This window comes from Labrus mixtus, chromosome 21 (genome assembly GCF_963584025.1).
Source record: "Labrus mixtus chromosome 21, fLabMix1.1, whole genome shotgun sequence".
Taxonomy (NCBI): Eukaryota; Metazoa; Chordata; class Actinopteri; order Labriformes; family Labridae; genus Labrus; species Labrus mixtus.
Window position 1 is genome coordinate 4,815,604 of NC_083632.1, and position 14,407 is coordinate 4,830,010.

Genomic DNA, 14,407 nt, shown 5'->3' on the forward strand with positions numbered 1-14,407 from the left:
ATCTCACCATTTTTTATCATGAATAAGCATTTTTTTTTTTTTTTGTGTGTGTCCCAAAACGGAAGTTCTGAAACTGAAACTCTGCGTTTAAAGCATCAGTTTGAAGAGTTTTAATCTGTACTTCTGCAGCTTTTTCACTTTAACCCACCGGGTCCAGCTTGAGATGAAATCAACTTTATGAAAATCTCTCCGATAGACAGTTAGAACTCGTCTGTTAGAAAGTTCCAGTTTCATTTTTCTCATGAGATCATTTGGCCCAAAACTGTTTCAGAAAGTCTAGAGGCTTTTTCACACACATCTCTTTAAATATGTTTTCTTCAGTGAAGCAAAAGCTCTTTCATCAGCTACGAAACCTCAGAGAGCTATATTTAATCGGTGTTCTGTATCGGTTGTTTCCAGTCTTAGCTGACGCTGCGGCATGCAACTCGTTATATTATGTCATGTTTGCGACAACTTTGATCTATATTTGAATGTCCAACAAGTTGTTTCTCTGGGGGTAAAAAGATTGATTTGTATCACAGACGCTTTAATCCAAAGCGACCGATCAGAGAGTAAGAAGAACACAAGGGAGGATCTAGAGAGGAGGAAACAACGTCAGTAAGAGCAGACAAACAGCTTTAAGTCTGACCGGACACACAGGCATTACACAGAAGCAAAGCACAACATCGACAGCTGTGCTTTAGAGTTCTAATCAGCATCAAAAACATCCTAAAATATCTTCATCATAATCATAAATATCATTAAGTGTCTAGTAGCTTTGGGTGTCTCAGGATTCGATTTGATTTTGATTCTTGGGGTCACGATTCGATTCAGAATCTATTTTCGATTCAAAACTATTCTGGATCCATGGATTCAAAGTCTGTTTTATGAATTAGTACATCTACTCCAGTCATCTGTGAGAATGCCAAATGGAGCGGCAAGAAATTCAGCCAGTCTACTGAGTTAAAGAGCTAGCCTTAGCACTTAGCAGCGAGTGACTCATTAGCCAAAAAAAAAAGATTTTTGAAAGTTACAAATCTATTTTAAATCCCAGAAGATAAGAATCTCTTTTTTTTACATGAATTGATTTCCCCCCCACCTGTAGTGCCTGTGTGTTCATAAAGAGCTGGGTCTTTAGCTTTTTCTTAAAGGTGCAAAGGGACTCTGCAGATCGAAATGGAGTTTGGTAGTTCGTTCCACCACCAGGGGGCGATTATACAGATATTCTGTTTTCTTACTAATGCACTCAGACTTTTGGACCCTCCTGTAAATATTATTCACCAGCAAACGCAGCTTTAACGAACCCACATTTCTCTGTCCTCTCTCCAGGTGGCTGATCTGGAGTGCCGGGTGGAGGAGCTCAAATCTGAACCTTTATAAAAAAAATTAAAAAAAAAAGCCTTCCTCCGTGACCTATCTCTGCGAGCAGAACATTACGAGAAGAAGCCGAAGACAGTGTTACTATTCTTGCAATGAGCTGCAGGGTATTCCTGGTCCCAACACTCTGGATGTGCCCTCAGGCTTCCTATTTCCGCCTCATTTCCCCTTTTAACAAAGTTTTTCAGTTAACGTCGAAGAGGAACGTGAAGAGCGCTTCATCACAAATACAGACTCTGTGGAGCTCTAGATGTGTACTATTCCCTTTTTTTATTTTCAAAACTTTAGTATTAAACCCAATAATTTGTCGTTTAGTGACGGACCAGGCTTTTGCTTTTTCTTTGCCAAAAAAAAAAAACAAATTTCCTTTTTTTTTTTTTTCTTCTTCCGCCTAGTTTTGTGACATTTTTCTTTCCCTGAGTTTGTACAGATGTGATACTGTGTGGTTTAACAATCAGTTTGGTTTGTACAAAATTTTAATATGTGTATAACATTTAACATAATATAAACTAAAATGAGATTGAGGGATTGTTGTATATTTTACGTGATGACGGTTGTGTAAATTGGGAACGGGAGATTGCACTGAAGAAGAAGACGTCGACAAGACGCTTCGCCGGAACGAAGGGAAGAAAAACGGGGGGAAAAAAACGTGTGTGACATGTCTTCAGAAAAAAAACAAACATTTGTACAAACAGTAACCCAACCTCCGTAGGGGTCGTGTCCCTTAACCTTGAGAACCACCTGCTGCCTACCTTTCAGAAGTGTTTGTGTGTTTTTTACACATTGAGACTCGTTAACGAGCGTCCAATCCTCTCAACCCCCCTCGCTCCTTTTCAGTAAAAAAGGACCATACAGAAACGAGCCTCCACAACTGCTGTGCCACAGATGAAAACGGATCTTATTCCCCCCCCCCCTCAAATGGATGTTGTTAAGGATTTGTGTAACTGATATTAGTTAGGACTACTGATACAAGAAACAGGACTGGGACTGGGACGTTGATGAAAATCGTAACCAGCAGTAAAACTCATCGATTTAGTTGTGTCTTGAACCAGCAGCTGCACTTGACACCGCTGTGTGTAGCACATGGAAAACACTGCCGGGTTCACACCTGTTTCAATTTCCGCACAGTTTGAAATGAAATTGAGTCTACTTGTGTCAACTGTCATACCAGTATGTTTGTATAGTTCAGGTTAAGACTGAAGTATTTTAATTTTACCTAATATTTATAATATAGTCCGGCTGGAAATATGAGCGACGGACAAAAACTGACAAAAGCAATGCAAAACGGTCAAGTGTTATAGACAGTTATACTGTGTCATGTAAAAAAAAAAAAAAAAAGAAGTAGATCTGGATGACTACATAAACTAAATTAAGATTAATGAATTAAAAAAAAAAAAAACAACAGGCATGGTTATGAGTATTTTCATAATATTAAGGCTTGTACAGTGCACATGCTTTGCATTGTATGTTTTGTGGAATAAATGGTCAACAGTGGTGAGAAACGATGGGTTGTTTTTTATTTTTATTTTGGTTTCACAATTTAGATTTGACATTTACAGGAAAATAAGCATTTTGTTTGATATGACTTTAGACAGCGAGCTCAGGAGCCACACTTCTCTGCCAGCTCGTGTTTTGTTTGCTTTGAAAGATGTGTGTGGTCACGCTCAATTTCTTTTTCCAATAACGTCTGATTCAGGACGGGCCACAGTGGAGTACCTATTACGAGGCTGTTTTAAGATAATTGTATCTGAGAGAAGCACAGTGGAGTTTGGCGGCTGATGAGGAATGCTCTAATGCCCCAATCGAATCAATATTCAATTGAATAAGTACACAGTGCATACAAATGGAAATCCACTCGTCATGCCAAACCTCTCTGTGTTATGTTGAATCTGAAAACATGAACAAGTTGTTACCATGACTACACATAAGTTGAAGATTGTAGTTCGGCTCACATGTGAAGGTTTGACTTTGCCAAATGTGCATCTTATCAGGACTTTTATTTGTTGGAACAAGAAATGACCACATCTGGAGGACAGGTTGAACACTTATACATTATGCATTCATCCTGGTCGCCATGGTAGCGGCTTGACATTCACAGGTGGCCGTCCTCAAGGGAATAACCTTCATGCCTCAAGAGCCTCAAGTGAAAATGACGACTCAAAACTGGAAGTTGAGAGCGACTCATTGTCATGTTTACTGAATTTATGAATCCTCGTTATCACACTCCCCCTGCTGGTCAAAGAAAGAAATGCAGGTACACAGCTTTTTGTCTTTCTTTAAATCTGAGGCTTTGTCCACAACATTCAGTCTCTCTTTGAATCTAGCCAATATGCCAATCACTACATACTTTGGTTGCTCTGAGTGGTTGCATTGAATTAATTACGGTACATTGATTTATTCACATTGACCTCTTTCAGTAATTGACAAAAATTGAAAATTATTTTTGAAAAATTAAATATCTTGGGCGTGAAACGAGCTTCAAATAAAAAATAAGTTTAAATAATGTTATATACAGGACATTCACTAAATTCTCTGCAGCTCTTTAAGGTCACAATTGTGGAGTATTTGACTTTATAGTGCAACAATTCTTTATACCGAGAGCAAACTGAAGGACGTGTCTACAGGTGCATCTTCTGATGGTGTCTCCTGAGGTGATAGTTTCTGGAGAAGCTCTTCCCACACTGCGCACACTTGAACATCCTCTGTCCCAGGTGGAGCATCTGATGAGCTTTGAGACTCTGCGGGCGGCTGAAGCTCTTGCAGCACTCGGGGCAGCTGTGGGGCCTCACGCCCGTGTGCTTCCTCTCGTGCCTCTTCAGGTCCCCCGACTGCCGGAAGCTCTCGCCGCAGTGCGTGCACAGGTACGGCTTCTCCCCGGTGTGAGTCCTGAGGTGCACGTTGAGCTGGCCCGTGTACGAGAAGCTCTTGCTGCAGTGCGGGCAGCTGTACGGCTTCTCGCCCGTGTGAATGCGCTGGTGCTGCTTGAGACCGAAGTGATTGGTGAAACCTTTCCCGCAGTCGGTGCACAGGTAGAGCACCTTCACCTGCTGGAAGCACGCGTGAGACTTCAACGCTTTGCTGCCTGGAAAGCTCTCCCCGCAGTGGGGGCACACGCACTCTTTTCCCTCCTCTCCCTCCAGCTGATCCGCGAGGCCGTCCGAGTCCTGGAGCGACAGATACTCGGCCGGGTGGTGCCTCTTGACGTGTTTCATCAGGTAACTCTTCAGAGTGAAAGAGAACTGGCAGAAGGAGCAGGAGAAGAGCTCGGACGTGCAGTGATACTTCTTGCACTTGTTGCTCTTCTGATGCTGTTTGAGGTTAGCGGCGGTGGTGAAGACTTTCCCGCAGCGCTCACAGCTGTAGGACTTCGAGTCCACGTGCGCCGTCTGCTCGTGTCTCTTGAGGAAACCCGACTTGATAAAGGTCGCCCCGCACTGACCGCACTTGTGCTGCCTCAAAGCGCACTTGTGCGCTTTAAGCTCCTCTTGGTTTCCGTATGTCCGTTTGCAGCGATTGCAGCTGAACCATTTATATTTCTTTGGGTTCTTTGCCGGAGGTTCCTCTGCTTCGGGGGAGCTATTCTCGGTCCGTGCGGGGCTGTTTATCGGCTTTTTGCGCGCGGCCGCCCGCCGTTTTGGAGCTATGAGCTTGGTTATGGCAGAAACTTTAGATCTGGCTCCGAGTCTCTGAGGTCTCTGAGAGGGAATCGGTTTGATGGACTCGGCTTTTTCCGCCACTGATTTTGGTGGATTGAAGTCTGGATCGCAGCTCTGATCGTCGTCTTCGTTTCCCGCTGTCGTCTCCTCGGAGTGACTCTCTCTCGCGTGTTGCTGAAGGCTCTCCGCCGATTCAAAAGCAAGGGAACACTCGGCACAGCCAAAGGGCGATGAGGTCGATTCTTCTGGATTTGGTTTCTTGGCCCTTTTGTTTTGGATCTGGTGACCACGCAGGTGTCTGTTCAGGTCGCTGTACTGGCCGAAACACTTCTGGCACACGGTGCAGACGTACGGACGTATCCCTTTATGGATAGTCAGCTTATGCTTTCTGAGGTACGCCTCACTCGTGAAGCTCTTACCGCAGTCTAAACAACTCGACTGGGACGTTTCTGTAGAAGCCGTTTCAGTTTCATTAACGTCCACAGCTTCTTGTGGATCCTCAGTCATATCCACTTCTTTTGCTTCCTCAGCTGGATGTGCAGTGTTTAAGAGTTCTGACCTCATAGTTAGGCTCTCTTTTGGCTCTTTCTGATCTGGAACAGCGTCTGTCTCGTTTGTGCCGGTCTGCTTTCTGTGAACCAGCTGGTGTCTGATTAAGCCAGACGCCTGGCTGAAACTCCGCCGGCACTGCGGGCAGCAGTAGGGACGCTTGTTGGAGTGGACGCAGAGTTTGTGCCTCCGCAGGTGAGGCATCTGCTTGAAAACCTTCCCGCAGTCGCCGCACGTGTGGCAATCGACGGGATCGACGGATAGAACCACCAGCGATGCCTCGCAGCCGGCGTTGGAGGCGGGATCTTCTGGTTCCATGGCCTCAGCAGACGGCGGTGTACAGTCTTCTTTCGGCTGCGTGTGGAAGTGTTGTGTGTGTCGCTGGAGGAACGCCTCTGTGGTGAAGGACAGCTGACAGTGAGAGCACAGGAAGATCTGATGTGATGCTGCAGAATTATTTTCTATAATGAAAGAAGGAAAACGTCTTGTTAGTTCATGTGAAACAGTTAATCACAAAAAAATCATGTTTGTGTATTTCTGGACTATGTTCATGATCAATAACAGGTTGAAAAGAATGAATTTCCATACAGCAGTAGGGCTGGGTAATACATCGAGTTTTTAAGATATATCGATATATTTTCAAACAAGATATAGGGTAAGACGATATCGTTAATATGGATATAGTTTATGTTGCATTAAAGTAACATCACAGAGGTGCCAGGTCACCTTTTTCTCATCTCACTGATGATGACTGACTGTCTGTCCCTCTTAACCCTGCTCCTCCTCTCTCTCTCTTTTATTGTATTTAAGCAACATTTGTATTTTATAATATTACTTTTTAAATTCACAAACAGGTAGTTTATTTTTCCATGTGTTTTCACTGTTAATAAAATACATATCCATATATATATCGAGTATCGCCATTCAGCTAATCAATATCGAAATATGAGTTTTGGTCTATATCGCCCAGCCCTACACAGCGGTATAATAAAGTTTATCTTCTTCTTCTAACTGGTGACACTTGAGAAGTGAAGGTACCTGTCGCGTTCAGCCTCATCAGCCACACCTGCATCCAGGCTTCACTGAAATGGTCCAGAAGTTTGCTGCTGGGCCACACCATGAGCTCATCTCCAGGCGAAACGGTGCGACAGCAGTGAAACAGGATGCTGCCTTTGTACTGAACCGCCAGCAGGTTCGTCTCGTCTTTGTTACGAGCAAAGTTTACGTACCTAAGTAGAAACAGGGATTGTAAAAAGAATGAATAAAAAAAAAAGATTAAGATGAGCAACAAAGGTGTGGGATGAATAATAATAAAAAAAAGCTCAAACATGAAGTGAGAAACATCAAGGTTAATTTATGAACAAAAGTAAAGCAGGTCCAAAACGTTCATATTCTAATCATGGAAGCAGATTATACTGTTAGAGCACAAAACCTGCTCATTGAAGTACTTAACAAGAGGCTGAAGAGTGGTTTGGTAGGGATTTGAAAAAAATGACAACATAGGACACTAGAAGAGATGATACAATATGTTTTCCTTCCTTCTAGATACATGATCCAATCACTGCATTGGCATTATCAGGTGGAACTAGATATTGATCCAATACAAAAAAGTATACAGCATACCCTGTAGGGATGATATATGATAACTGTCATTGTTTTCTGAAGTTTCTTACGTTTAACTTTTAAAATAAGAAATAGATACTAAGATGATAAGATTCCTCAAAAGTGAAGCCATGCAGACAGTTTTTTTTTTTTTTACAAGAAAGATACATGCAAAAAAAAAATGGAATCTGTTTCTTCTATTTGTAGTTTGATACATCTTTCTATAGCGGTCCATGACACAGTCACACAGTGTCTTACAGTGGAAGGCTAAATACATGAACGTAGTATTCCTTTAAAAAAAACTCGGGGACTGAAAGTAAGGACACAGTCACAGAAGCAGAAATTAATTTATTACCTCATCCAGTTTGAGTGTAAATCTCCAGCGGCATCAATGTACTCGTACTCATCTTTTCCTTTGTAAATCTGCAGAAAACGAGAACATTTTTAAATACACACAGAATTACCGCATTGTTGAATAATTTAAGAGGACAAATCTCAAGTACATAATGAGATTTAATGATACGTTTGTCATCTACCGGTAACTGATTTAATTTCAAACTCACCTCCCAGGAGAAGTCACTCTCTACTGCATTTTCCTTTGTTGTCCCTTCTCCCTCAATGGGTCCAAAATGCATTCCCGGAGACACGGTCGGCCCATGATTTATGACCCCTACGCCTGCCCCGGGAATACTAGATCTTCCTATCATGAGGCCATAGGGAATCGTGAGCAGGGCCCTTTGGGGGACGCCCATGCTCGTTGGGAAATCCAGGATAAAAGACGGTCCATTGATGTCAGCAGGATCACTCTGGTCCTGGAAGAGAGGCAGACACTCCTTGCAATCTAGAAAATATGAAAAGGAGACAAAATAATAATCAAACGTATCAGTATGGCATTATTAAAGGTGTTACTAGCACAAACCGTAAACATTTACGACTCTGTTTTTGCACATTTACATTTAATCTTCCTATTTAAGACTAGTAATGCTTAGTTAAATCCTGGTTGTATATATTCACATTCTTAGTTTTGATATTTTTAGTACTTATTTACTTTGTATTTAATATTATATTATGTTTAGATTTGCTAACATTGTGTTTTTTACTCATATTGTGTGTTTGGATAACCTGCTGCTGTAACGCCACAATTTCCCAGTTTAGGATCAATAAAGTAATTCTATTCTATACCACACACACATCGAATCACACCTACAATAAATAATTTACTATAACTCAAATGGGATTTACAGTACACTAAATAAATATGTTTTTTAGCATGCACTGCCTGAAACAAGATTAAAATGTTTTGAACAATGGAAATTTCAGAATCAAGAAAAAAGGGGGAATAAACATGTATTATTATGTGCTCTGACATTTCTTTCTTTATAAGTATTACGCATGTTGTCTGATTTTATTTATAAGCTATTATGGGAGCAAAAGCAAGAACAATACATGAGGAAAATTAAAGAAAGTCTCCTACTTACAGAAACCATCATCAGCCTCTGGATTATCTCCATGTCCCACAGTTTCCAGTAACCTCTGGATTGGCGTTTCTGCTGGTTCCAAGCCTGGTATCACTAAAACAACAGATATACTATTATAAAAAAAAAAGAATGACACGAGTTTAAATGTACAACTACAGAGTAATGCAAAGAAGAAAACCTGCAGTGGTGTTGTTTACAGTGGAAAGGATCTCCTCTGTTATAACGACCTCCTCTGTTGTCTCGACCCACTCCACGCCGTTGCTCCTGGCCGACATGAGGACAGACTCTGTGGAGAGTTTACGGGGAACATTAAATTATAACACAGCATGTCACAGAAATACAAACTATCTAAAACATATAGGAGCGGTCAAGTTAGCTTTAGTCTGCAATAGGAAGTAGGATAGCATCATAGCAATGTGGCTATCAAAGCATGAAGAAGATATTAAAGTACAGAGAGTAATACTTTCTAAAAGAACGTAAATAAAATCATGCACTAACCGCCTTTATATTACTCGAAATGTTCAGCAAACTATCACTAGAAACTGGTTTTGGTTTAAGTAAAATCTCAGACAAAAACAACAAAACTAACCGTGAGCCGGAAGCACATCACCGGAAGTAGAAAAAAAAACATACCAGTAAAGATAAAGATAAACTTTATTGATTTTTGATTGAAATTTGTGCATTACAGCAGCTCCAGAAAACAGGGGACGGGAATATAATTATTAAAAATAAAAATAGAAGTTAAATAAAAACAATACAATAATGGAGTAGATGTGAAAAATATTCCCGTTTTTTTTTTTTTTTTTAGTAGCCTACAAGTAAAATAAATATTTGTAGTTTTTGACGTGTTTTTTTCAGTTGTCTGTTTTTATTTTGTTGGTAACGTTTTATTTTTTTGCGATCTCTCTTTTTCTTGGGCGGGTGAGTTTGATACCTGGCAAAACTAAAACTAAAAAATAAAAAATAAAAATACATTTTTTTTACAGTCTATGGTCAAAACCTTATTATTTACAGTCTATGGGCAAAACGTTTTTAGAAACGGTGAAAAATAATAAATAATAAAATAATATTGGGCAAAATATGGCGACATTTTGTCAGACTGCCCTTTGTAGTTCATATTTGATATAGAATTTGTCTTTGTCTGTTTTGTTATTTCACCCCTTCGTGTCCAAATCTGGTCCAAATGTGAAGAAATATATACATTTAAAAAAAAAGAAAAAAGAAACAGCACTTGTTTATTTATTGACCCTCTCCTGCAACATGATACACGGCGCCGCTGGTGTAGTGGTATCATGCAAGATTCCCATTCTTGCGACCCGGGTTCGATTCCCGGGCGGCGCACGGTTCTTTTTTTACTCTTGAAAGAGTACAAATCTATCAGATCAGTCGACAGGACTTAAAGTGTAACTAACTAACGAACTCAGAACAGACGATTAGGGGCATCAAAGGTGACAAAACAGCAACGGATAGCACTACATTGCATTGAAAGCTTTCACCCCTTGCTTGCCCATTGAATCTGTTGCCTGGCAACTCTTCCCCTGCTTAAAGTTTCTTTTATCACCTTTGTCTGTTATCGTTCGGCGAGAGACACAAACAACAACTGTTGCCTGGCGACGACGTAATGCATCGACAGTACTACTAACTTTCTTTGTTACTGTTAGGATCGAAATGAAGTCCGTTAAAATCGGTGTTAGTGTCTCGGACAGTAAAACGGTCGCAGGATGTGTCAGTATGTGCGGGATGTGTCCATGTTGCGCGTTTGCCGCAAAACCACCGGGTTCAATTCGGTGTTTGTGGAAGGTGTCGGATGAATTCAAGAGGAGATTCCTAATGGACCTGCTGTTACGATGCAGAAACATCGAAATACTCGAGAGCATCCAGAGAGTGCTGAGTGTGACTTCGTGGACTTTATTCACTTACATAAGGAGCCCAACTTCACCTCAACATCCGGACCGAGCACCGACTGGGAAACCATTTGGACTGGACTTGAAAAAGATCTGGGACTGGTTCAACAGCAGCACAGAGTGGTTGAAATTACGCTACCTTTGCCGTCTTCTTTCATTTTGTGACTCGGAAATGTTATGCATGGCTGCCAACTTAACCAGGGTGCTTCTAGTCCGACAGAAACGAGGATTTCTGCAATTTAATGGTAAAAAAATACAACAAGAGGACCAATATCTTGCAGTTAAATTATTTATGTCTCTTTTATGTTTTAATTTTGTGTTTCAGCTCTGCTAAATAGTCTGTAGGCTACCAGACCTGTACAGTCATTTTCATTATAAAGTGTGAAAGCGCACCTCGTAGTTGCACTGCAATTCCTCCAGGCTACCGCTAGAGGTCGACAAAGGACGCTTATGCAGTTGCAGAATTGCTGTTTTAAAGATTTCTTAAATATTTATATAAATATGTAAACGAGATATTGATATGGCAAGCCATTCAGGAAATTAATATATTGAATGAAACTTTGAATATATTGAATGAGGTCTGAATATATTGAATGAAACTTTGAATATTGAATGAAACTTCGGATATATGGAATGAAACTTTGAATATATTGAATGAAACTTTGAATATATTGAATGAAACTTTGAATATATTGAATGAAACTTTGAATATATTGAATGAAACTTTGAATATTGAATTAAACTTTGAATATATTGAACAAAGTCTGAATATATTGAATGAAACTTTGAATATATTGAATGAAGTCTGAATATATGGAATTGAAGATGATTTCAATTCTCCAAATCCACCAGTTTCATTGTTGTCATCAAAAAGACACCCTGCTGAATATGCTGGTTTTGCAAAATGACATCAGCTGAAATATACCAATAATTTCTTGAACATCAAAACTTTTTTGAAAAGTTGTCGTACTCAAAATTATATAAATAATATGGAATGTAGAATGCGTCACCTTGAAGATCATAGTTCAATTATTGGAACACTTTTACTGCTTCAGAGTAGTAATGTTCAACAATCATTGCTGAGCGCACTTTGTGCATCCAACTTTAGGGATTTTTTTTAGCCTCTGAGTTGTTAGCTGAAATAACACTACAGACTTCCATTCAATATATTCAAAGTTTCATTCAATATATTAATTTCCTGAACAGCTTGCCATATATTGAATACAACATGATCTATGCGTAATGACACACATAGTTTACCTTAATCATGACTAATTTTTGTTATATAATATCCTTATTCACTTTTAAGCGAGCAACTTTAATGTGATTCAAAATAATGAGGATGGAGACTCAGAGGACCCGGCTCTTATGGTGGTTCCTGGATCCTTAAAGTCTGTGTCTGGAGTCAGCAGATACAGAGACTTCATAAGCTGCCTACATGTTAATCTTTCAAAGAGGATATTAGGTAAGTCAACACATACATAGCCTAATCACCCCTAATGTGAAGTACTTTTCTTACAGTCAAAGAAAACAACATCACCACAATGTGACTCGTGAAATGTTTACCTGACTGTCATAATATTCTTCATCATCAATATGCTACAAACTGTGTTCCTTTAATAATAACGACACATATGGTATATTCTTAGTATTACTGTATTAACATCATATCTTTACTCGTATATTTAATTTCTGGAAAAAAAAATGTATTTGGTTTTTCACTTTTTGCTATTCTTTTGCTGATTCTATTCCTCTTTTTTTGGAGCTGTTGTAACTACCAAATCCCCCCCCCCCCCCCCCCCCCCCCCCCCCCCATGAGGCATCAATAAAGTTGATCTTATCTTATCTTAAACAGAATTAGTGGAAAAAAGTCAAATTTTGTACAACTCAATTCCTTTAAAACTTTTATGCCAACAAATATTCTTACTTGACATCGACTGAACTTTAAAATGTGAATCTGTGTTTTTCTACCAGGTCTGTTGGACGAGCACACTCTGAGACTATGTCAGAAAGTTTGCCGATACTGGCAGCACCTCACACACGAAACGCTGGAGGAGATGAAATTGTCGAGGAAATTTCAGGATAAAACGAAAGCCATGATGCAGGTGGAGGATTTTCATACAATTTACCTTGTATTGGTATACGTCTTCACATGTTGATGATTCTTCTTCAAAATGATGGAAAATGAAAAATAGACACTTATTTTTGTCTTTTGAAGAAGAGCAAAGCCATGGATAAAGTCAGTCCTACGTATGCCAAAATTGTTGAAGTCCCCGTTCCTGTTAGGGAAGATGAAGGGGATATTCCACCTTCAAAGGTTAAAAAAAATCTACTCTCACTCCATTTTTTTAACACATGATAAGATGATTTATAATTCATGGATTAAATCTTTTGGCAGGTCAAGCTGTTTGAAGCTGCTTATGCTCCGATCAAAACCAAGACGGTGCAAATGGAGGAGAGAAATGTTTATTGCGGTGCATATTTCACCACCGTGCTGGTCGACAAGTAAGCATGCTTCACTTTTGTCTCGTTGATGTAACTGAAGGCATATTTTTGTCCATCTAAATAAACCCTGCACATCTGAATTAAAAGAAAGCCTGCTGGTTGTGTTTGACAGAGCAGACCCCAGTCGCGTGCTGGACTACAGAGGCGGATCGTTCATGGCCGTGGGCTCCAAGGATCGTGTGGTGAATCTGCTTTATGTGACGTCACGAGCGAAATCGGTGTCGGTGCTGAGGGGCCACGTTGGCAGCATCCGGGTGGTGCGTCTCTGTGAGGAACGAGATCTGCTGATAAGTGCAAGCTACGACTCAAGCATCAGGTGAGGAGGAGGCGGGAGGCTGGTTTTTATCATACCTCAGATTTATGGTTGTCTTTGTTGTTAGTGTGGGTGTTTATGTGGAGTTTTATCACACCTGCAGGTGTTGGAATTTGAAGACGGACTCTTGTGTGATGATGCTGTACGGTCACACTGGAACGGTGAACTGTCTGGACGTCTACGCTGATCGACTTGTCTCAGGAGCCAAAGACTGTGTGGTTAAAGGTAGAAAGTAAACATCATGGTTCAGACACAGGGTTTCATCTTAGAACATTATGCAGCTTGAGAACATTTGCAATATCAACAAACTTTGTCATCTGATTTGTTCTCAATACACCCACTGTCCATTTCTATAACTCAAATGGTCATCAGGTCTGAAGAAGCAGATTTACTCAGTTACATGGTTTATAATGCTGAGTCAAACCCCACAGCCTATCACTGGAACAAGTGTGTTTACACCTTTCAAATTACACACATATGACAATGATGGCTGGATGGATGGCTGACTGGATGGATGGATGGATGGTTGGTTGGTTGGTTGGCTGGCTGGCTGACTGGATGGATGGATGGATGGATGGTTGGTTGGCTGGATGGATGGATGGATGGATGGATGGTTGGTTGGCTGGATGGATGGATGGATGGTTGGCTGGCTGGCTGGATGGCTGGATGGATGGTTGGTTGGCTGGATGGATGGATGGATGGTTGGCTGGCTGGATGGTTGGATGGATGGATGGATGGTTGGTTGGCTGGATGGATGGATGGTTGGATGGATGGATGGATGGATGGATGGTTGTTTGGTTGGCTGGCTGGCTGACTGGATGGATGGATGGATGGATGGTTGGTTGGCTGGATGGATGGATGGATGGATGGTTGGCTGGCTGGCTGGCTGGATGGTTGGATGGATGGATGGATGGTTGGTTGGCTGGATGGATAGATGGTTTGCTGGCTGGCTGGCTGGCTAGATGGCTGGATGGATGGTTGGTTGGCTGGATGGATGGATGGTTGGCTGGTTGGCTGGCTGTCTGACTGGATGGATGGATGGAT

At 40.8% G+C, this 14,407-nt stretch overlaps 3 protein-coding genes and 1 non-coding gene across 5 annotated transcripts in view; 3 read left to right on the plus strand and 1 right to left on the minus strand.

Moving 5' to 3' along the window:
• Nucleotides 1–2,850, plus strand: part of ppp1r9bb (protein phosphatase 1, regulatory subunit 9Bb) — a 28,195-nt gene extending 25,345 nt beyond the window's left edge. For both annotated transcript variants that reach the window (XM_061029059.1, XM_061029060.1), the window contains exon 11: nucleotides 1,309–2,850. In XM_061029059.1, coding sequence (XP_060885042.1) covers nucleotides 1,309–1,359 — 51 coding nt within the window. In that variant the 3' untranslated portion in view covers nucleotides 1,360–2,850. The remainder of the gene's footprint in view (nucleotides 1–1,308) is intronic.
• Nucleotide 2,851: 1 nt separating this feature from the next.
• Nucleotides 2,852–9,261, minus strand: LOC132955952 (histone-lysine N-methyltransferase PRDM9-like). The gene is made up of 7 exons (XM_061029058.1): nucleotides 9,231–9,261; nucleotides 8,820–8,927; nucleotides 8,642–8,734; nucleotides 7,727–8,004; nucleotides 7,519–7,586; nucleotides 6,600–6,790; nucleotides 2,852–6,022 (listed from the first exon to the last, which is right to left on the minus strand). Exons 2-7 carry the CDS (start codon nucleotides 8,914–8,916, stop codon nucleotides 3,975–3,977), a joined length of 2,775 nt encoding a protein of 924 aa, XP_060885041.1. The 5' UTR covers nucleotides 8,917–8,927; nucleotides 9,231–9,261; the 3' UTR covers nucleotides 2,852–3,974.
• Nucleotides 9,262–9,911: 650 nt separating this feature from the next.
• Nucleotides 9,912–9,982, plus strand: trnag-ccc (transfer RNA glycine (anticodon CCC)). The gene has a single exon. It is a non-coding gene; the product is annotated as a tRNA-Gly (tRNA).
• Nucleotides 9,983–10,144: 162 nt separating this feature from the next.
• Nucleotides 10,145–14,407, plus strand: part of fbxw10 (F-box and WD repeat domain containing 10) — an 8,387-nt gene continuing 4,124 nt past the window's right edge. Inside the window, exons 1-7 of the mRNA XM_061029007.1 lie at nucleotides 10,145–10,850; nucleotides 11,855–12,010; nucleotides 12,520–12,650; nucleotides 12,767–12,862; nucleotides 12,944–13,050; nucleotides 13,163–13,366; nucleotides 13,467–13,588. Of these exons, the coding sequence (XP_060884990.1) occupies nucleotides 10,310–10,850; nucleotides 11,855–12,010; nucleotides 12,520–12,650; nucleotides 12,767–12,862; nucleotides 12,944–13,050; nucleotides 13,163–13,366; nucleotides 13,467–13,588 (1,357 nt within the window). The 5' untranslated portion in view covers nucleotides 10,145–10,309. The remainder of the gene's footprint in view (nucleotides 10,851–11,854; nucleotides 12,011–12,519; nucleotides 12,651–12,766; nucleotides 12,863–12,943; nucleotides 13,051–13,162; nucleotides 13,367–13,466; nucleotides 13,589–14,407) is intronic.